The 22615-nt window shown below is 37.1% G+C and overlaps 1 protein-coding gene across 1 annotated transcript in view; it reads left to right on the forward strand.

The window, feature by feature from the left end:
- The window catches only part of PCDH15 (protocadherin related 15), a 1410242-nt gene that overhangs the window by 955936 nt on the left and 431691 nt on the right, over positions 1-22615 (forward strand). The window contains exon 20 of the mRNA XM_063435339.1: positions 12737-12961. Coding sequence (XP_063291409.1) covers positions 12737-12961 — 225 coding nt within the window. The remainder of the gene's footprint in view (positions 1-12736; positions 12962-22615) is intronic.

A 22615-nucleotide genomic window follows, 5' to 3' on the forward strand; every position in this document is an offset into this window, starting at 1 on the left:
TTAAGTTAGTTCACCAGCACTTAGCCAAACCTAGCAATAAGAAAATGTGCTATTTACAAACAATGTTAAGGAATGTGAACTGTTATAGTATAGTGATTTTCACCATAGAATCAATTATGACGTACTAAAGCTTCACCCTCCCCCCCATCTCGCTCCATGGGGCGGATTAAAACCATTATACCACCCAGGTTAGACGACCTAAGTCTAAACCTCGGAATGTATATAGTTCTCTTTTCCACTTTATTCCCCACACCCATCCCTCTACCTCTCACACACCCTCCTATGTACACAATATACGGCACCAACAAAAATAAGGTCCGAACCACTAATGAGACAAATCTAAATGAAATCTAAATGAGATCTAATGAGATCTAAATGGCACATACTACCTGTCCTATCTAGAATCATATCCCACTACTCATGGTGTAGAGACAACCAAAACCTACTAAATGGCTTGCTTTTAAAACGCTGTCAGTTGACAAGCATTAACGAGGTAATATTATGGCACTGATTATCCTTTCGCTCAATGTTAAGGGCTTGAATTCTCCTCATAAGAGGCGATTGGCTCTGGAAGAGGCCAGTAAAGCGAAAGCCTCTGTGGTCTTTTTTCAAGAGACTCACTTTTTACGCTCCAAACTGCCCAAGTTCTCTTCGAGACAATATCCCACAGGCTTCCACACTGGGTACCTGAAAAAGAAAAGAGGGGTATCTACGCTAATCAGTAAAGATGTCACCTTTTCATTACATAAGAAAATGGGAGACAAGGAGGGCAGGTATCTGCTCCTCCAATGCCATATTAATAATGAACCATATACTCTCCTTAACGTTTATGGCCCACACGAAAACCAGGCAACTTTTCTCAACAAATTACTAACATTAGCTGACGCTCACAAACATGGAACAATAATAATAGGAGGTGACACGAATTTTATCCTAGACAACACCCTAGACTCCTCCTCCGACCTCCGAATATCACGCAAGACCCTTGCACAACGCACTATATGCACCAGCGCCATTAAACAACACCTCCATGACACAGGCTACCTAGATATATGGAGGATACTGCATCCCTCAGAAAAAGATTTCTCATTCCACTCCCAGGTCCACAACTCATATTCGAGAATAGACCGGTTCCTCATTCACTCATCTCTAATACCCCGCATCCAAACCACCAAAATCGGTCTCATAACTTGGTCTGACCATGCCCCGATCACGCTCACCATCTCCACCCAATACCCCACCAAAGGGGGAAGCTCCTGGAGACTGAACGATTCTCTCTTGAGAGACCCTAACATTGTCACACAAATCAAAACGGAATTGGAATTGTACTTTCAGACTAATTCCGCGGCAGACACTTCCATTCCAAATACATGGCAAGCACATAAAGCGGTAATTAGAGGCCTCTTTATAAAACTGGCTAGTCACGCAAACAAAAAGAGGCAAAAGAGATACAACGACCTCATCCAACAAATCAAAGCCTTAACACACACCAATAAAGGAAACCCATCCCAAGATCTCTACCTACAGCTTAAACAATTACACACCCAACTCCAAGAATTGGAACTAGATAAAACAAATTTTATATTACAAAAGTATAAACATAAATTCTTTGCGCAAGGAAATAAAGCAGGAGCAATTCTAGCTTCCAAACTAAAATCACGGATGATCAACTCAAGAGTAGCTTACTTAGTAAAACCAGACAAGACCAAAATCATGAATCCACAAGACATTGTAGAGACATTTGCACAATACTACAGCTCCCTCTACAACCTTTCCACAGATACAAATACACACACGCCCTCAATATCACAGATACAGGACTTCCTCACCACAATACATCTCCCGACAATAACTCAAGAAGATATAGCCATGCTCACTAAACCGTTCACGATGGAAGAGCTAAGAACCATAGTTGGGAAACTGCCCTCCCATAAGTCGCCAGGACCAGATGGTTTTACCAACTTATACTATCAGACCTTCTCCGACACCTTAGCCCCACATTTTACTGGACTCATCAACCACTGCTTTTCCGAGGGGGTACTCCCATCGGAGATGCTCCAGGCAAACATTTCCACCCTCCCCAAACCGGGCAAACCAGCAACGATATGCCAAAACTTCAGACCCATCTCACTGCTTAATTGTGACACAAAAATGTATGCCAAAATAATTGCAGACCGTCTCTCAACCATTCTCCCACGCATAATACATAATGACCAATCAGGTTTTATCAAAACTAGACAAGGCTCTGATAACACGAGGAAGATACTAAATATCTTAGCTCACATGGACACACATAATATGGAAGGCCTTCTCTTAGCGCTGGACGCAGAGAAGGCCTTCGATAGACTCAACTGGGACTACATGACCCAAGTTCTACTTAAATTCGGATTCCCTAAAGAATTTATTACAGGCATTATGGCATTATATGCCTCCCCATCGGCTCGGGTATCCAATGCAGGATTCACTTCAAACCCGTTCCACATCACTAATGGCACTCGCCAAGGTTGTCCCCTATCTCCCTTGTTATTTGTATTGTCCCTTGAACCCCTAGCGCAAAAAATCCGACTGAACTCCGATATAAAAGGTATTACCATTAACGACACGGAATACAAACTATCAATGTTTGCAGACGATATACTTATCTCTGTAACACAGCCTACACTATCACTACCTCAACTTCTGCATACCCTCGAGGAATATAGCCGCATTTCCTATTATAAACTTAACCAATCAAAAACCCAGGCCTTACCTATACGTCTCCCAACTACAGAGATACTTCGAATGAAACATAAGTACACATTTGACTGGAGACAGACCTCCCTCACCTACTTAGGGGTGAAGATCACAAGCACACTCAGAGGCATCAACACATACAACTTTGCCACGCTACCACAAACCTGTAAGCTACTACTACATAAATGGAAAAATGTAATGCTATCATGGTTAGGCCGGATAAACACCATCAAAATGATGGTCCTACCAAAAATACTGTATATATTCCGAATGCTTCCACTTCCCCTCTCCCCCACGTTACTCAAACAAATACAGTCCATATTAACGACTTATGTATGGGAAAATAAAAAACCCAGACTACCGTTAGCCCTTTTACAATCCCCCACTAAAGAAGGGGGCTTGGGATTTCCTAACGTAACAATGTATCACAAAGCTGCCCTGCTAGAACATGCTATAAAATTACATGCACCGAGACATACGCTTCAATGGGTCGACATGGAAAATGGGTATGACCCCAAAGGTTCAACAATAGACCATATGTGGACCCCCAAACACCTAAGGGACAAACGCAAACCAATTCTGCCACTCACCAAATACATAATCCAAGTATGGGACCACTTCCACCACTCCAAACTTGATGACACTAAATTCTCCATCTGGGCACCGATCACAGCCCTAAACTCGATATCACCATGGCTATCGTTAAACAAATGGAAAGAAAAAGGAATCTCAAAAATCGCAGATTTGTGTACACAAGGTTCTTTGTTACCGTTCCCGGAGTTGAAAACGAAACATTGTTTACCCCCATCATTCATTTTCCCTTATATCCAGCTGCAAAGTCTCATATCTGATAGGGTAGCTACATATGACAAACCTGACACCCACAGTCTATTGATGTACAACCGATGTCATTTTACACCAGTTAAAAATAAAGCTCTCACTACATGCTACAATACACTACTACACCAGATTCCTCGACCAGAATTTAACTATAGGAAACTCTGGGAAGCTGAATGTGCTCACTGCCCCTTAGACACGCAGTGGTTGGCGTCACTACAAGCCCTAAAAGGAGTGACAACCTGTTACTCACATATAGAAGCTCATAAAAAACTAATCTATAGGTGGTACTACACCCCTGATAAAATACATCGGATGTTCCCTCTCTCATCACCTACTTGCTGGAGATGTGACAAAGACAAGGGTACAATGACACATATTTGGTGGGACTGCCCAGAAGTAAAACCACTTTGGGAAGAAACACAACGCATATGGAAACAACTAGGGTTGAACCTCCCACCGATTACCCCTATGTTAGCTCTTTTCCTACTGATTCCAGTAAAGGTACCCCGAGCAGACGCCCACATATTATTGATGACAATACTAGCCACAAGAAATATAATTGCAGGCCATTGGAAAAAACTGGGCTGCCCACTGCCAGCTTTGATAAGGCACAAATCCAGACAGTTTCTCAGATACGAAGTTTTATCTGCCACTACTCCCAAACAGAGTCAAATAGCTACGCTAAATTGGCAAAAGTGGAGGGACCTAGAAATACAAGCCAAGTCAAATACGTAAATTGCAAGTCCTTTAGGGTAAATAACAAGCCACATATGGTCTAACATTCTCGCAGACAACTTCCGAGCTTGATCATTGTACACCGTTGGAACTCTATCTATATGTTATCTATATGTTATAATTGTCCATAAGGAATTGATCCAAGAATAGTGATTGACAGTTGAATCCTGCCTATAATTAAATCTTGTCACTAATTGATACTGAATGGATACCAGATTTTACCATCGTAGGCTGTACCCTTATCCTTAACCTTCGATGACATAATACGAAAAAGCTATTGATTCATGTTAACTTGTGAATAATACAATATAAACACCAGTGATGATGAATACCTGTACCACACATATGAACCTGCTGTTCCTTGTCACAGATTGTACTGTAAACCACTACTTTGTATAATTGTAAAATTACTTTAACGCCTGACATTTACATCCATCATGTACTATATTGTGTATATATACCCTTCCTCCCCCTCTCCTTTTTTCCTTTCTGTATCCCTCCCTTCATTGCAATTTGAAAAATCAATAAAAATTCTAATTGAAAAAAAAAAAATAATATTTTTCAAAATTATAAAAAATTACAAATTTGTATTAATATCAAAAATATTATGGCACTGTATCCCCTTGTTAAATAAAGCTAGGAGTTTGCTCACTATTTGTAACTGCTTTAGAACCTGGAACACTTTTATTAAATAATTTATATTTCAAACAATAATTCACAAACAAATAAATTATAAAATAGATATGTATTGTGAACAATAATAATGTAACCATACATGACAATCAGTGAATATTTGGCTAACTATATGAGGTAGAATATGGTAATATTAAGATTACATAACCACAGCAAGATAACTTCTATATCATTATGTCTTAGAATGATGGGATTAGTAGTCAATACCATACATTATCTACCATTTGGGGTCAGTATACATAGCAAGTCATAGTATAGGTTTTAGTACATATGAAAGAATCCGCTTGCTATTCGTAATAACAGTATACAGCCAACACTAAAGAAAGTATACACATTAAAGATTTGTATATCGCCTCTAGAACTTAACTGATATTGTATACTTCAACATCAACAAAGATCCCATTGTCCGGCGCTACAGAATTTGCTGGTGCTATATACATAATAAAATGATAATAAGGCATATACTACAAAAATGCTAAGGGAATATTTAATATCACAAATACATCAAATCAGACAAGCAACTCAATGTTACTTTATAGTGATCACCATCTTTCAAACACATGGCAATATACAGATACTGTCAGATGAGATAAGATAAACACAGTCAGGGTATTTAATGAGCTAACTGCTGACTGTAGTTCTCACTAAGTAAACACTTAAACATTGAACCTTTGGACAATCTCACACAATTAGCTCATCACATTCTTTCTTTAACATCCAGTGACCAAAAAAACTTTAAGCATTAAGATCTTTCTACTACAGTATTTAGCAGTTATCCATATTTAACTAACTGTTATTACAACTAAATGCAACCTCTTCAGTAGCTGGTAACAATTAAGAGTATCTAATATCTCTGGTTAATAATTTAATAATAATTTAATAATTTCAATTGCAGTCTAAAATCCTGAATTACATTATTCCCTTTGACTAAATATTATTCCAAATTTTGGAATCTGTATCAGCATTATCCAGGTATATTTTGTTTTTAGGCAAAATCAAAATAAACCAATTAAAGTTACAAGTCTTCTGTAGTAATGTATGTTGTGTCCTGGAGATATAATCCAATGGAGTATATGTAAGAGCAATATGAAGATGTTCAGAGAGGTTGAGATTAAGTGTGAGTAGATGGAACAGCCAAGTGAGGCACAGAATTGATTTGGCTAACAAAGAAGTTTACAGGGTGTATCAAGGATTCCACAGGAAAAGAGGTGTGTCTCCAGAATGTGTCCCAAGTAGTTGTTCCCCAGAGTTAATGTTTTCTAAAAGTCCTTGTGTAGCGAATTTTAAAGAATTTTTCTTTTTTCTTTTTCACACCCAGGTTTTTAAAGTGACCAATGAGACCCTATGGGTGTGCACTATTATAAAGAGTATTGACCTAATCCTAATGGTCAATTTATCGAGTTTGACCAACAGATAGTGTAATTGTAATATGATTATTTTCATCATCAAATTCAATAAGTACCTTCTCTTAAAGAGATTTAGATGACGAGATTGACTTGAATAAGTTTATGAACATTCAATCATGGAGACCTGACAAAGATCTGAAGCTTTTGATAAACCTTCAGTCGGCTATTAAGGCTGACACATATGCACCTTGATTCAACTTAAGTCTGAATAGGGCTTTGTAGAAATATCTATTAAGTGTAGACTCTTCTCATGTTTAATTAATTGCTCACAAAATGAGTATATCTTATGAGACATTCCCCTACTAGCTTATCTGTTGCCTGGGTTTTGATTGCACTTACCATATTGTTTTAAAATATTGATATGTGTATTAGTAATCTCACCAGTCTTCTGTACAATGGCATGAGCACTATTTCTACTGCTAATACCTCTCCCTATTCAACCAAGCATTCTGCTATCATTTCCTGCTGATCTATTACATTGTGTGCCTACCTTTAAGTCATATAAAAAAATTACCCCAATTCCTTTCCTCAGATGTTGAGGTTAGGACTCTATCAAATATTCTGTACTCTGCCCTTGGGTTTTTGCGTCCAAGATGCATTATCTTGCACTTATCTACATTAAATGTCAGTTGCCACAACTCATACCATTTTTCTACTTTACTAATCTAATGCTGCTAAAAAGCCAAGTACATTGTCAATCTTTACACTTAAAACCGTGATTAAAAACAAACAGTGATTAGAGCACATAGATATCTAGGATTTACCTTTGAAATAAAGATTCTTTGGTAACCACTATGGTGGAGTTTATTTTCCTATGTCAAATAAATATAAAACAAATACACATAGTGTAATCTGTATTTAATAATAATCCGCAAACTCACACTTTACAAAGCCTATTAGAAGTTGGCTCGGGACTTATGATGCATTTCATCTCATTAAAGAGATATCAGTTGAGTTTTCAGCAATCACACTCTCAAGACTCAGAAACTCAATGTTGCTTTAAAACAGGAACTCCAGAGTCTAAAGTGGATATTTAGAGGTAAGTATTTAAACAAATAAATAAATAAAACAAAAATATAAAAGCACAACACGTTTCAACCTATAGCAGATCTTCCTCAGGTGCGTATATCTCATGAAGTAAACATATATTCTTTTATATATCATACTAATACTTACAAAGCAAATTCACATGTAAAAGAAGGGGCTTAGCATTCCCTCCCACTTCCAAATAAGGTCCAGACCAGATATGAACTGCCATTCCCTATATGGCAGCACATCCGGTCTCGGGCAGAGTTCTAATCCCACCCCAACATGTCTGTTCTTTCTTTTTTCCTATTCAGTGTCACTTATTATGACGTACTCCCAGTGTTGTGCGGGATTGTCACTTCTGATGACGCCTTTCCGGAAACTCAATCTGTTGTTCCACCGGACTGAGAGGGGAGGTGACGAATCTCTTGCTCCATTTTTAAAAAGGGCTTCATCGTCCATAGTTCATGTTAAGCAGCATAAAAGCGATATATTAAAAATGGTAAAAAAATATATAAAAATTAGTAAGGTTTGTTAATAAAAAACATACGTTAAGAATAAAAGCAAATATATACGAATAATGTAAACGCATAAGAAAGTGTGCATTAAAAACAGTGAAAAGAGAGAGGGTGAATTTATCATAAAAGGGGGGATAAAAACAATAATATAAAACAGTATGTATATTATAACATAAAATTGAAAACCTATAAAATATAATTAATCTCAAAATCTATATTAAGAGTCAGGGGAGTTAGGGTTCGCATTTCAAAAATCCATTTTGCCTCCTGAGTACTCAATTTATTTACTATTTCTCCTCCTCTACTATGTGCATTCACATTCTCTATTGCAAAAAATTCCACAATTTGTGGATCTGATCCATGATTTTCTAGAAAATGTTTTGACACGCTGATACATCAATACCTGTTAAATACAGATTACACTATGTGTATTTGTTTTATATTTATTTGACATTGGAAAAGAAACTCCACCATAGTGGTTATCAAATAATCTTTATTTCAAAGGTAAATTATAGATATGTATATACGCGAATCACTTTTTTGTTAACAATGATTGGTTAAATAAATACGTTAATGGTTTCGCTAGTACACCACTAAGCTCTTTTAATAACTTTGGGTGTATCTCATCAGGTCCCATTGACTTATTTGTCTTTACTTTTGACACCTAGTATATAACCTATTCCTCTGTAAAGTTACATGAAACAAATGACTCATTTATACTTTTTCCTAACTGATGCCCTTTTGCTTCATTTTCATCTGTAAATACTGAACAAAAATATTCACGGAGGCAGTCAGCTAGACCTTTATCCTCTATTACATACCTTCCTTCTTTTGTTTTAAATTAAATTAATCCTTGTTTTACTTTCCTTTTCTCATTTATGTATCTAAAACATGTTTTGTCCCCTTCTTTTACCGACTGTGCTATTTTTTCTTCTGTGTGTGATTTGGAAGCTCTTATAATGTGCTTAGCCTCTTTCTGCCTAATTTTATAGATCTGTCTATCTTTCTCACTCTGTTTTTTATTTAAACCTAAATTTTTTTCTAAACCTAAAACCTAAATGCTAACTTTTAGTTTTTTGTATAGGCATCAGTGTAAACAAATATGTTTTTTTAAAATGTTCTAAGCTGCAAATAAATAATCTATTCTTATAATTTCATACTTTTATAAGTGTGATGATATTGTTTTTTTATATTGCACTCTATCCCCTGTAATGTGGAGCTCTACAGGGACTTGGGCGGGGGATCATTAAATATTTACTCTCTGGTTTTGAGGGACTCATGGGGATCCTTATTAGTTTTTTGTCTATTTGTTACATAGGTACATATCTTTGTACCCCTCCTGTTAAAAATGGGGATCTTGATTATACAGAGCTGCAGAAAATATTGTTGTATAAATTATAATTTTACAATATTTTTACAAATATTAACGCATTAACATCAGAAAATTAATTTTTACCAGTGTGAAGGGAAAGGAATCTGTCCCTTATTCAGACTTGAAAGTTGCTTATAAGCCTTTGTGAGCAATCTGTTAAATGACAATGCACATCTTGGTAATTAAACCCCATTAAGGGTAGATGGAAGAGCTTAACTTAACTGTCAGATATAAGCCCCAATAAAGGTGAATTTTTCTAAGAGCTAAACTTAAAGGATCACTATAGTGTCAGGAAAACAAACTCATTTTCCTGACACTATATCATCCTTAGGGTCCCCCTCCCTTGGCGCTGAAGGGGTTAAAACCCCATCAGCTCCCGTGTGGAGCGGAATGCGGATGCGCGGCAAGAGCCGCGCGCACATTCAAACAGTCCATAGGAAAGCATTTCTCAGTACTTTCCTATGGACGTTCTGCACGCTGGATGCAAATTTAGCATCCAGCGTCTCAGAAGCACCTCTAGTGGCTGCCAGAAAGACAGCCACTAGAGGTTGGATTAACCCTTCAATTTAAACCTAGCAGTTTCTTTGAAACTGCTATGTTTACATCTGAAGGGTTAAACCCTGGGGGACCTGGCACCCAGACCACTTCATTGAGCTGAAGTGGTCTGGGTGACTATAGTGTCCCTTAAACTCTGGTAACTGAATAGCAGTTCTTCATTTTACATAAATGGGGAACATTGCTATCCAGCTACCAGAGATATGCTTTTACATATCTTATACTAAAATGTATCCCTGAATGTAATAAATATTTGGAAATAAAAGGATGTGAAGGACGGCTATTGGAATCCTCATTCCTCCCCAAAATCAAGAGAACTGATGGCTGTGTTTAATACTACCAAAGGGCATGTGTGCATTTTAAAATTTTAAAGTATCTCTTTTGTTACAAAAAAAATTCATGATTTACAAAAATGTAAATTAGCCGAGCTGCTTATTATGTGTTCTTGTGGATTGCTTATACATGACCAACTTAGCCTAAAATTATCTATATTTTCAGCTCATGACAAATCAAGCTACTTCAACAGATTTCTAGTTAACCCATTAAGGATAGTTTTTTACACTGTTGTGTATCCCAGTTATTCACATGAAGCAATCATTTTAGATTGGTTCCCGGAAGCTTTCATCTTATTTCCCATATCCTTTACTCTTTGAGCAGTACAATGTGAGCCATATAAAATTGAATACTGATTAGCAGGTTGTTTAAGTATGAACAATAATGCCTTTATTTGCTAAGTGAATTGTATTTGATTGCAATAAGTTAAAGCTTTTCAATCCCTTGGCTAGGCATTTATTTGAATTATCAAAGTCTTGGAAATGTAATGTAATATTACAGCTCAGTTAACTAATAAATGTAATTTTTTCCCAACTTGCTCTCACAGACTGTGTGAATATCATCTATTCTTCTATTGTTTGAAAGTATAAGGACTTTACATTTCCTACTCCGTAACCTACTCTTTTTCTTCTAAGTTTCATTGGAGTCACCTAACATCAGTCAGCCTTAAGGGAGGTGAAGTGCAGATCCCCCACTGGTGGGAAGTAGAGTCGAGTCACTGCTGTGCTTTATAAAATCACACACTATTATTTTTTTCTTTAAGAAAGTGTGTTGATTGACAACTGCTTTACAATAAATTCAGTTTTAATTTTTTCTCATGTGGCCGAAAACAGGCTTAACAATTGCTTAAGTAAAACAGCTTCTGACTGTCTAGTAACTATTGAGAGGCACTAATCTGCTTTATGTAAAATGTGAAATAGAATATATATATTCTATTTCACATATTATATACTATATATATAACTATTGAGAGGCACTAATCTGCTTTATGTAAAATGTGAAATAGAATATAAATTCTATTTCACATATTATATACTATATATATATATAATAAATATATATTTTTTATTATACTATATATATATATATATAGTATAATAAAAAATATAATATAGTATATATAGTATAGTAAAAGGTATTATTGTTACCTTGTACACAAAAGTATACAAAAATATAATTAAACATTTGATAGAAAACAAAATCCCACTCATATATACTCCATTTTCAATTCTCTAAACAAAACTGAGCATTCGGATTTTTAGAAATGTCATATAATGAATATGCTCTATGAGAAAATGATGTATGACTTTGCAAGTGGGAAAGCATTACAAGACTCTTTTTTTTGTGTGATACTTTTCCTTGAATAGCTGCAACTGACATTTACATATGTTTGGTAAGCAATATTTACAAGTATGCGTACAATAAAACTTTAATCATTGTGAAAATATCTTCATATTCATACTCCCTAATGCAAGGTGTTCTAGTCTGTAGTTCATATATGTATGACATCATATGATGACTATAACAGACAATCAAGGGATAAAACACGGCTCAGTCAAAGTGATCTTGATCCAAGCAGACCTTTACTACCATGTGAAATAGATAATAATGGTGATGGGAATCACATTTATGCATTTGTGCTGCTAAGGCATGATCTCTGAGGATAAGAAGTAGAACTTCCTTTGGACTCTCGTACAAGGACCCGGCAAGGTCCATCTCGTCTTTTTATATTTGCATTACAAGATGACCTCCAATAATTTTTCTGTAATTTTTTTTCTTTTTTTTTAATTTAAATTACAATTTAATTTTTCCATTTATTTATAATCTTGATGCATTGACAAAGGGGAATCACCCTTAAACATTTGCATACTTATGCATACTGATGCATGTTCTTCAATAAATATTTGTAGCATGTTTGGTGCACACAACAACTGTTTGTACAGCCTTCCCTTTTCTCTTTATTTATCTGATGTTTATTATCTTCAATACAACTAAAATGTAGCCTAAACCTGTGCTACTAATTCAATTACCATAGTTACAATAAATAACATTTTCTTCTGTTTTATATTTAAGTTCGGCTCTCTTTAAAATAAACATCTTTGTTTGAGTGCATTACACCAAGCCCCTAGTAATGTAGATAAAAATGCATGATACTTTTTTTTAGTTTTGTTTTAGTTTAGAGGATTTTTTTTTGTTGCTGTGAAAAAGTTAATACAACAGTTTAAAATCAATTCTAATCAAGTTGAGAGATTGCAGAAGGCACACTTACTGTTAATGTGACAGCATTTCTGATAAATATCTGCTGAACTGTTTATATTTTCTACTGATCAATGCATTAAAATGACCCCTAACAAAATGAAAAGAAAGGAAAAAAACAAGTGTAAGCATTCAATTCTATTATGGAACTCTCTACAATTCAATATAGATATATTTTTTCTGGTTCACTTATTCTTGCACTTCAGCCCAGTTTATTTGCCAGTTTTGTCTGCTTTGATTTTAATATTGATCTGTTTATTGTGTTTCAGGCAAAAGATGTTGATCTTGGTGCTAATATTTCTTATCGGATAAGATCCCAGGAAGTTCTGCAGCTTTTTGCAATAAACCCTTCAACAGGAGAATTATCTCTTCTGAAAGCCCTCGATTATGAGTCATTTACTGGCATGGAAGCCGCGTACACATTTCTCATTGAGGCCTTTGACATCACAGGAACTATGCCTCCAGGACTTGCTACTGTAACAGTAAGAGTAAAGGTAAGAGATGTCTTACCTTATTACCTTTGCTATAGTACTATGCGTATGTGAGGTAAAGTAAAATAAAAGTATACATAAAAAGTTATCTAGGATTATCCTAAACACAACCTCAAGCAGACCTCAATCTACTTGTTCTCTTCTGACATTGTAATAATTTAACCTCTGGACATAGTGATTTTTCACTTTGGTATATCATTGTTAATATATACTATAATATAGGTGACTGGCAACAATCAATATGAAATACCAGTTAAGTGTCAGCGGTGATTGCCTGAACATAATCAGCACTTTTTGATTGAATAAATATTAGCATAACATTTATTTAAAGTAAGGGATGAATAGCTGGCATACAAACATATCATAACAAAGCAATTTTGTATATAGATTATTTTGCAGATGAACTTAAACATTACAATTATAAAAATGTATACCATTTTTATTTTTCCACTTATCTGTTCCTCCTTGGGAATTGAACAGCTTTGCACAGTATACAGTATCCTTTATCTTGCAATATTTCACATAGGATCTGAAATGTTAGCATAAAAGCAAAAAATATTTTTTCCCCCACATAGATAAGAGAAGAATTGGTAAATGAAAAAGATTTGAACTGATTTTATACTGAAAAAAAAACATGAAAATAAAAACATTTATACTCGTTTTTGGACTTGAAGGGGTTAAGGATGGTTGAGGAGCAAATGGGAAATAAATATTGTGTCTCTGGACATATTTAGGATCTTCTAAATCAGGGGTGCCACTGGCTCTATTCAACATACTGAGTAGTTCCATAATCCTATGTATTGATAAAAGCAGCCATACTCTGGTCACTGACAATCTACTCACAGCTCTATTCATTTTATTTAACTAGCTGTGTGCAGAAGTCTTCTAGAAGACGTGTTTGTTCTGGTTATTCTAGAATCACAAAGGATCAAACATTTATAATTTTTTCTGTAATCCCAAAGCCCCTTTACAGTAATGTGAATGTGTTTTGATATTTTTTTGCAACATGCACAGTCTGGCTGGAATCTGGAATCCTTTTAGTTTGTGTCTGGCCTGTTTGTTCTCATAAGAGTAAATCACTTTTCCGCTTTGAATGTGGGAGTTTAATATACTTTCTGTGCTATAGCATAAACTGTTAAACTGTGTACTTCTTTGGAAACCTTCACAAAGTTCACTGACATTTGAGCAAGTAATATGATAAACAGGTTGTCTACTACAGAAATTACTTGAATGAACTGAATGCTACTGGTTAGAAGTGGTAGTTCCCATATAGGATCATGCAAGGTATCACCATTGTCTCTGGATTTGGATCCCAGTTATTGGATATCTAAACAATTTTGACCTAAAGAATACTATTCTTAAAGGAACTCTCTGGGCACCACATCACAAAAAAAGTCTTGAAAAATATACATACATTTCTCAAGCCATTTTGTGAGTAGGTAGGCACTGATTGGCTTGGAGCATTGGCTGACCATTCTTAGTCAATCAGCAACGCCCCTGCCCGCACAGCCATAATCCTTCATTTTAATGCTTTTCGGCAAATGTAAAGAAAGCGGGTAGAGAGATCCGGCGTTGGAACACAGACTTTAGGGTTAAATCATATCTGTACGGTTTAACCCATAAAGGTGAACTAGTGCCAGGGAGTCTCCACATGAATGCATAGAAGGAACAAAATACACATTTTATCTCTATGTTGTTGTTAAGTATCTATAATGCAATTGTTTGCCAGTTGAGTAGTTTGCCCACCTTATTATTATTTTGTTTCATGTGTTACTGTAAATGTCAGTGAGAACACCACTCCAAGGTGTGAAACCTGCTTAAAAATTAATTACTCTTATGTGAAAGTAGTTTATTGCAATAAGACAGATGATGATAATGTGTAATGAAAGCTTAAGGTGCATTAAAAGCATTTATACTCTCCTTAAAATTGTTTATGATCTGCACTGACAGAATTAGATTTCAAGACATCACAATTAACTACTGCATTGCAAGAGCCAAATATAACCTGTATATTGAAGTTCTACATATTATACATATTACTAAGCAGGTCCTGCAAGAAGTAAAACTACTGTATCTGCTTCTCAATCATGAAATTACAATTTTCTGACTAAGAATTTATAAATGTCTTTCTTGCTCAGTCTGCATTGAGTCCCTCCAGTTGGATTGAAAGATCGAGACAGATTATTTGTGTGTGTGCAATCTAAGTCTTTTATTCAGTTTTGTTGGTTTATCATGGGATTCTTCTTGACAATTTTTGAATGAAAGAAAGTTCTTTAGTGAAGATTTCAGCTCGTAACTCTTTCTTCTTTTTTTTCAGGCTAATATTTTTTATATTATTGATGGGGTCTACGTGGGGTCTTTGGGAATAACAGTCACCATTTTTACAGAAACTGATAATGATAAACTCTATAGGGAACAGGAAGATTATTTCCTTGGCTGTTAAGCAGTCATATAATTCATCCACGGCCCACCAGAAGACTGCAAATCTCTTGGACCATCCAGGGGCCATACTTATAGTGATCAGGCCCATGAGACTGGCCATCCCTAGATCTCTCAGGGAGACCTACATATACAGGGCCCAGTAGACTGAGAATCTCCCGAGCTCTCCAGGTGCTCTTTATTCATAATCCCCACAGCGGCCCATAACTGAGCCTTTATGGGGCCATGCCTGTTAATGGTTTCCAGGAGACTAGACCCAGAGTTATTGATAATATTACTCTGTGGGATATAGAGTAATATTATCAATAACTTTGGACCACACAATTTGGGGGTCTTGCGGGAATCATGGAGAGTCCAAAGCAGCTATATGAGAGATGGTTTGGTCTCTCATTCTATGCTTTAAATTGCATGTTCAGTTTGTATAACTTATTTTATTTTTTTACTTTAAGTGCCATGGGATGGCTATGCATCATATTGCTTTATACTGCACCATTGAAAGGGTTACTTTTGCGTGGCTTGAAAAGCCTTATACCTAGGTGTAGCCGTTATACCATTAAAACAGATCCTCATGAATCGCAAATGGTGTCTTGATTTCTATGTCTGTCTTACTTGCAACTTACTTGTCCTTTATGTCTCTATTTGGTCTTCTGGTATGCTATTGTCATGTTTTCGGCACTCTTTGTGCTGTCATTCCCCTCCACTTATCTATCTAGTCCTAACACCATTCTGATGTCCTTTACTACATATACTGATCAGCCACAACTAAAAACCACCTGCCTAAAATCATGTAGGTCCTCCTCATGCTACCAAAATAGCTTTGCTGTATTGAGGCATTGACTCCCCAAGACCTTTGGATGTGTCCTGTAGTATCTGGAACCAGACATTAGCAGCAGATCCTTTAAGTTATGCAAGTTGCGAAGTGGAGCCTCCATGGATCAAATTTGTTCACATCCCACAGATGCTCAATCAGATTGAAATCCAGGGAAGTTGGAGTCCAAAGCAACACCTTGAACTCTAAGTCATGTTCCTCAAACCATTTTTGAGAATGTTTGCAGTGTGGCAGGGTGCATTATAATTCTGAAAGTGGCCACTGTCATCAGGGAACAACATTGCCATGAATGTCTGCAACAATCTGGTCTGCAACAATCTCTAGATAGGTGTTACGTGTCAAAGTAACATCCACATGAATACCAAGGTCTACCAGCGGAATATTGCCCCTAGCATAGCACTGCCTCCACTAGCCTGCCTTCTTCCCATAGTGTAAACTGCTTCCATCTCTTCCAAAGGGAAATTAAAGTTATTTCCTCTTTTCAGCATTTTTTAAAATTTGATTTCAACATAACCTATACTGTTTTTAGTAATTCAATGGAAAAATTATGTTTCTTTGTCATGCATCATAAAGCTTTATATGTGAATAAATCTTCTGCCAAGTTCAGATCCAGTATTAAGCTTTTTTTGTATTACCGATGTTTGACATGCATCAGCTTAAAATTTGTAAGACTTTCAGATTTACTTTTCCAGTGGCACTGGCACTGGCACTTTTGAGATTTTTCATGAAGATAGAAATAGAATACGAGTGGGATTTTGCAATTCTTTAAAATGTGTTTTTTTTTATTCTGTTGCATCTTGCAAACCTCCAAGGTGACTGACTTGAACCTGAAAAAATATATCTGATTCTATGTGATTGCCATTTGTATGTAGCTGCCTGATTATTAAAGGATATGTTTGATTAAAAGTAACATTCCATTCCTAAAATAAAAAAATAAAAAATATGTTTATATATACTCCACTAAGACATGCATGCATTTATGCATTATTCTTTTTCAATTAGGGTTATATCAAGCTTGCAAAAGCTGCCTATCTCTTGTCTGCAACCTTTGCAAGATCTCCTTTTTTCCCCACAGAATAGATTAAAAATCCATGTTGGAGAATACTCCAATCGTAGAATTCTCATTTGCTTGAGCTGAGAGCATGACACGATTGTGGCTTTTAAATGCTCGTCTATGAGGTTAGGCAAGAAGGCAAGCGCTAGTACAAAGAGCCTACCACTTTTGTCAGCTCTAAAGAGCTAATGGAAGCGGATGACAGCCTGGGAGGTATTTCTACTCCAGTTGTACAACGTTTATTGCCATATAAAGAGTTACAGTGTCAGATGCAACACAATGCATTAACCTATGGTTATATGTTATAGATTTACAATACAGTATGGTCATAAAACATTTTTGACATATAATACTATAGGAGATGTGTCCCACCAAAAACACAAAGTGCGAGTGCAGGGCTAAAAATTGTGTAGGATAACACTTACCCCTTAAAGCATGTATACATATAAAGAGAAATACAAAACAAAAGAGCAATTGAGAATGTCTGGACAGATGAAACGCGTCTCTGTGGGCGGATCCAGGGTTTATTATTGATTTTATTTATTTGATATAGTTATTACTATTTTTAAAATAATTACTTTTTAATTATGTTCTAAGAAATCTTTGCTGAAATCAACAACACTTACTAGTGATTCCTTCCTGCAAACTGCACCCTGGGTTCATAAGAGGGCATTGTCACCCTCTATCTGGGAATAAGTCAGAAAAAGTCATTTATGGGCTCCTCACTAAGGTGAGCAGGAATTCAGCGTGGATATTTGTTTTAAGTGTTTTTAAACCAAACAATATTGCACCATTTGGCTCACCCTTTTTTGTATCCAATTTTATATCAACTTCTGGAAGTGTTTTATTACACCATTATTAAAGTAGAATTTGTTTCCACCTCAAGGGCACAGATATCTGCACGTTTGGAGCCTTTATCTCTTTAAAAGGCTCCTTTAAATGTGAGTTTTTATTCACTCACTTTTAATATTAATTTGGATTAACCACATAGAATTGCACTATTCTTTGTTTTGTATTTCCTTGTATATATATATATATATATATATATATATATATATATATATATATGCAGCCCTGGTCCATGCTTTATGAGGTAAGTGTTATTCTTCACAATTGTTTTTGTTTTGTTTTTTATAGTTGAATTTTTTTGTGTGATATAAAGAGTATCCACTAGAGTGTTACAGCTGCTGTATTTATTTATGTATGCATATCGTATTCACATTAAGCACCAACTATCACACCTATTTGTAATTATGTTGATATAATACTATAGATATGGATAATCCTCAAAGCAAAGCAAGCACGAGGTCCACATCTGGATTACCTTTTTAACTTGAGGAGAGCCAATCTAATGTATTGCAAAAGAAAACAGAGCATATGAGAATTCTGAGAACTGGCAAAATTGGTCAAGATAGGTCTTGTAATAGTTTCTATACGTAATAGCAGACTGTCCTTATGGGTGGGATCAGTCTGATATGCCTTGCGACAGGATCTGTCTGTAATGGCAGAAGTGAGCAAAAACTATTTTGAGACCTGAGTGGGGATTTACCAATGATCAAGCTGCTGACTTTCTCGAAGCTTTTGTCCTTTCTCATAATTTCTGTTTTTTTTTCAACCGAAAATGTTGTAAATATCTTAATACTTAAGATGCCCTTGATTCCCTATGGTAAAGGGGCAGTCAGAAAGTAACAAAGTACGAATTGAGAGAGTTATCTGCTAAACTGCTGAAAGGGCAAAATTAGGTAAAGTCCTTATCTACATTTTCATATTTCAGCTGTTTAATAGATTTAAAGGTACCAAATGGGTGCTATCTTCTTAACCACTGAAAGATCAAAATTAGGAAAAAAAAATATTTTCTTAGTTTTACTCTTTCAGATGTTTAGTAACTTATTTTCTATACATATCAAATCAAATGGACCTGAAACAACTCTGTTCATTATGGAACAATTAGTTTTTTTAAAAATCGTATTAAAATGTTACATTTTGTATAACTGATAACGACTGACAAAAATACAAATCTCATAGTATACAGTGTAAAGGTTGTGCTTTCTATTTAGTTAGTTTTTAAATGCATAAAAGCATGAACTGGGCGATTTTAGGTCACGTACTTTTAGCCTATTTCTAAATATTTTTGCAGCCCATGACATTATAAAATCTACTTTGTGAAATGCATTTAATATTTTTTATTTTCAAATTTCTGCTACTCCCACCCCCATTCACCATCATAAATAGGGCTTAGTATATTAAATAGAGCAAAAAAAAAACAAGTCGCAAGAGAGTGCTGAGGATGGACAACAGCTCAATTAACCTACTGTCAGGGTACCTGAAGTCTCTACCTCCGAGAGAGGTAGAGACTTAGACGTTCATCCGTCCGGACGCCATGTTTCCTCTGTTCCTCGCGGTCGACCCGGTCACACAAACGCCGGCCGCGAGGGAGTCTCTTCCTTTTGTAGCATGGTGCCCGGAGGCCGACGTCATCACGCCAATCCGGAACGACCTGTCACTCAGTCCGAGACAGACTAATCAGGTTTCGTCGGAGGCGTGTCTATCCTCTCTAGCCAGGGTATTTAAACATACTTCGCCCTGTTGCTCATTGCCCTGTCGTGGTTCTAGCCTGTCTAGTCACACAGTGCTCTGGTGTTTCTCAGTTATCCTTTTGGTTTCGACCCGGCTTGTTTCCTTACTCTGTTTACCTCCGTTATCCTTGACCCGGCTTGTTCCTCGCTTACCTGTCTTCTCGTTCCCTCGACCTCGGCTTGTCTCTGACCATTCTCTACACTCTCTGTACGTTAGCCCGGCCATTCTAAGGACCGGTATACGTACCCTGTACCTGTTTGTACTTTGCGTGTTGGATCCCTGTCCCGATCCTGACATTACGACAGGGCCAATGGATCCTGCAGGTACAAACAGTCAGGTTGGTTCCTCTGATTCCAGGTTTGACGCCATGGAACACAGAATGGACCAAATGGCCTTAGCACTACAGGCATTGTTGTCTCGTGCTAATAATCCTCCAGAGGAGACGCGTCCTACTCCTATTTCCTCTGTAGGTTCAGGCCTAGAGGTAGCTACTGTAGGTGCCTCTTCCCGTGTTACTCCACCTGTACGTTATGGTGGGTCACCTGAGAAGTGTCGTGGTTTTTTAAACCAGATCAGCATTCACTTTGAATTGCAACCTCGCTCCTATCCTACCGATAGGGCAAAGGTTGGGTTTATTATCACCTTACTCATTGAGAAAGCTCTGAGATGGGCTAACCCATTATGGGAGAACGATAACCCGTTGGTATACAATTATACTGCCTTTGTAGCTGCTTTTAGAAGAACTTTTGACCCCCCTGGTAGAAAGGTCAATGCAGCCAGATTACTGTTGCGCCTGAGACAGGAGAACCGAACATTAGTGGATTATGCACTAGAGTTCAGGTCTCTGGCGTCAGAAGTTAAGTGGAATGAACAGGCTTATATGGATGTATTCTTGAACGGGCTATCAGATGTTATCCTTGACGAAATTGCTACTAGGGAGCTACCAGAGAATTTAGAGGACTTAATTTCGTTCATTTCTCGTATTGATGAACGTATAAGAGAAAGACAGAACACTCGAGAGAGGAACCTAAGACCTGCCTTTAAATTAGCACCCGCATTTCTAAGTCCTGAGTCCAATACCTCACTGATTCCTGAACCTATGCAGATAGGCAATACTCATCTCTCAGAAGAGGAGAGACTGTACAGGAGAAGGGAGGGATTGTGTATGTATTGTGGAGTCAGAGGTCATTTACGCCTGAATTGTCCTGTTCGCTCGGGAAACGCCCGCACCTAAGTTTCTCTAGAGGACAGGCCTTGGGTGTTTCTATTTTGTCCTCTACGCATAATTACAAAAATCACAGGCTTTTACTACCAGTTTCTTTAACATGGAAGAAGGAAGTACTTAAGACCGTGGCATTGATAGATTCCGGCGCTGCTGAGAATTTTATCGATCAAGCCTTTGCCACTAAGCACACTATTCCTTCCCAGTTAAGAGAGACCCCCTTGGCCGTTGAGGCCATTGATGGTAGACCACTACTCGAGCCTGTTATTACTCGTGAGACTATAGCCATGAGCCTGTCTGTTGGTATCTTACACGAGGAGAGTATATCTCTTATGCTTATTTCGTCCCCTTCCGTTCCCATAGTCCTGGGGTATCCATGGTTAAAGAGACATAACCCTACTATCGATTGGGAGTTAGGGGAGATACTCTCGTGGGGTCAGGGTTGTCAGGAGAGGTGTTTACAGAAGGTATCCCCTTTGGCTGTAATTTACACACCTGACACTACTACCCAGCCTAAAGAGAGACAGATACCTCCTTTGTACATGGACTTAAAGGCAGTATTCGATAAAAAGAACGCTGATACTCTACCTCCACACAGGTCCTTTGATTGTAAAATTAACCTATTACCTGGTACCATGCCTCCTAGGGGCAATGTATACCCTCTATCCACTAAAGAGAATGCTGTTTTAGAGGAGTATATTCAGGAGAATTTAGACAAGGGATTTATCAGGAGATCCTCATCTCCTGCCGGGGCTGGGTTCTTTTTTGTTAAGAAGAAGGATGGGTCACTCAGACCTTGTATCGATTATCGAGGGTTGAATAAAATAACCATCAGGAATGCCTATCCTATCCCCTTGATTACAGAACTCTTTGATCGGTTAAAGGGCTCTAAGATTTTCACCAAGTTGGACCTCAGAGGGGCGTACAACTTGGTGAGAATTCAGCAAGGCCATGAGTGGAAGACAGCGTTTAATACCCGCTATGGCCATTATGAGTATACGGTCATGCCTTTTGGTCTCTGTAACGCACCTGCAGTTTTCCAAGATTTGATTAACGAAGTTCTTAGGGAATTTCAACATGATTGTGTTATTGTCTACCTGGATGACATACTCATACACTCTAAAGAGATTGAGACCCACCATCGACAAGTCAGACAGGTATTACACAAACTTTTACAACATGGTTTGTACTGTAAACTTGAGAAATGCAGTTTTGACCAGACCCAGATAGACTTTCTTGGATACGTGATTTCTGGGGAGGGCTTTAAGATGGATCCTGACAAACTCCAGTCTATTTTAGATTGGCCATTGCCTCAGGGACTCAAAGCTATTCAGAGATTTATTGGCTTCTCTAATTATTATAGACGCTTCATTAAGGGCTACTCGTCTATTATTGCGCCCATCACCAATATGACCAAACAAGGGGCGGATACTAAGACATGGTCTACTGATGCTCTAGCTGCCTTCAAGAGTCTCAAAGAACTTTTTGCTTCTGCTCCAATACTAGTCCATCCGGATACGACCTTACCGTTCCTGC

Source organism: Pelobates fuscus, chromosome 10, assembly GCF_036172605.1.
Source record: "Pelobates fuscus isolate aPelFus1 chromosome 10, aPelFus1.pri, whole genome shotgun sequence".
Taxonomy (NCBI): domain Eukaryota; kingdom Metazoa; phylum Chordata; class Amphibia; order Anura; family Pelobatidae; genus Pelobates; species Pelobates fuscus.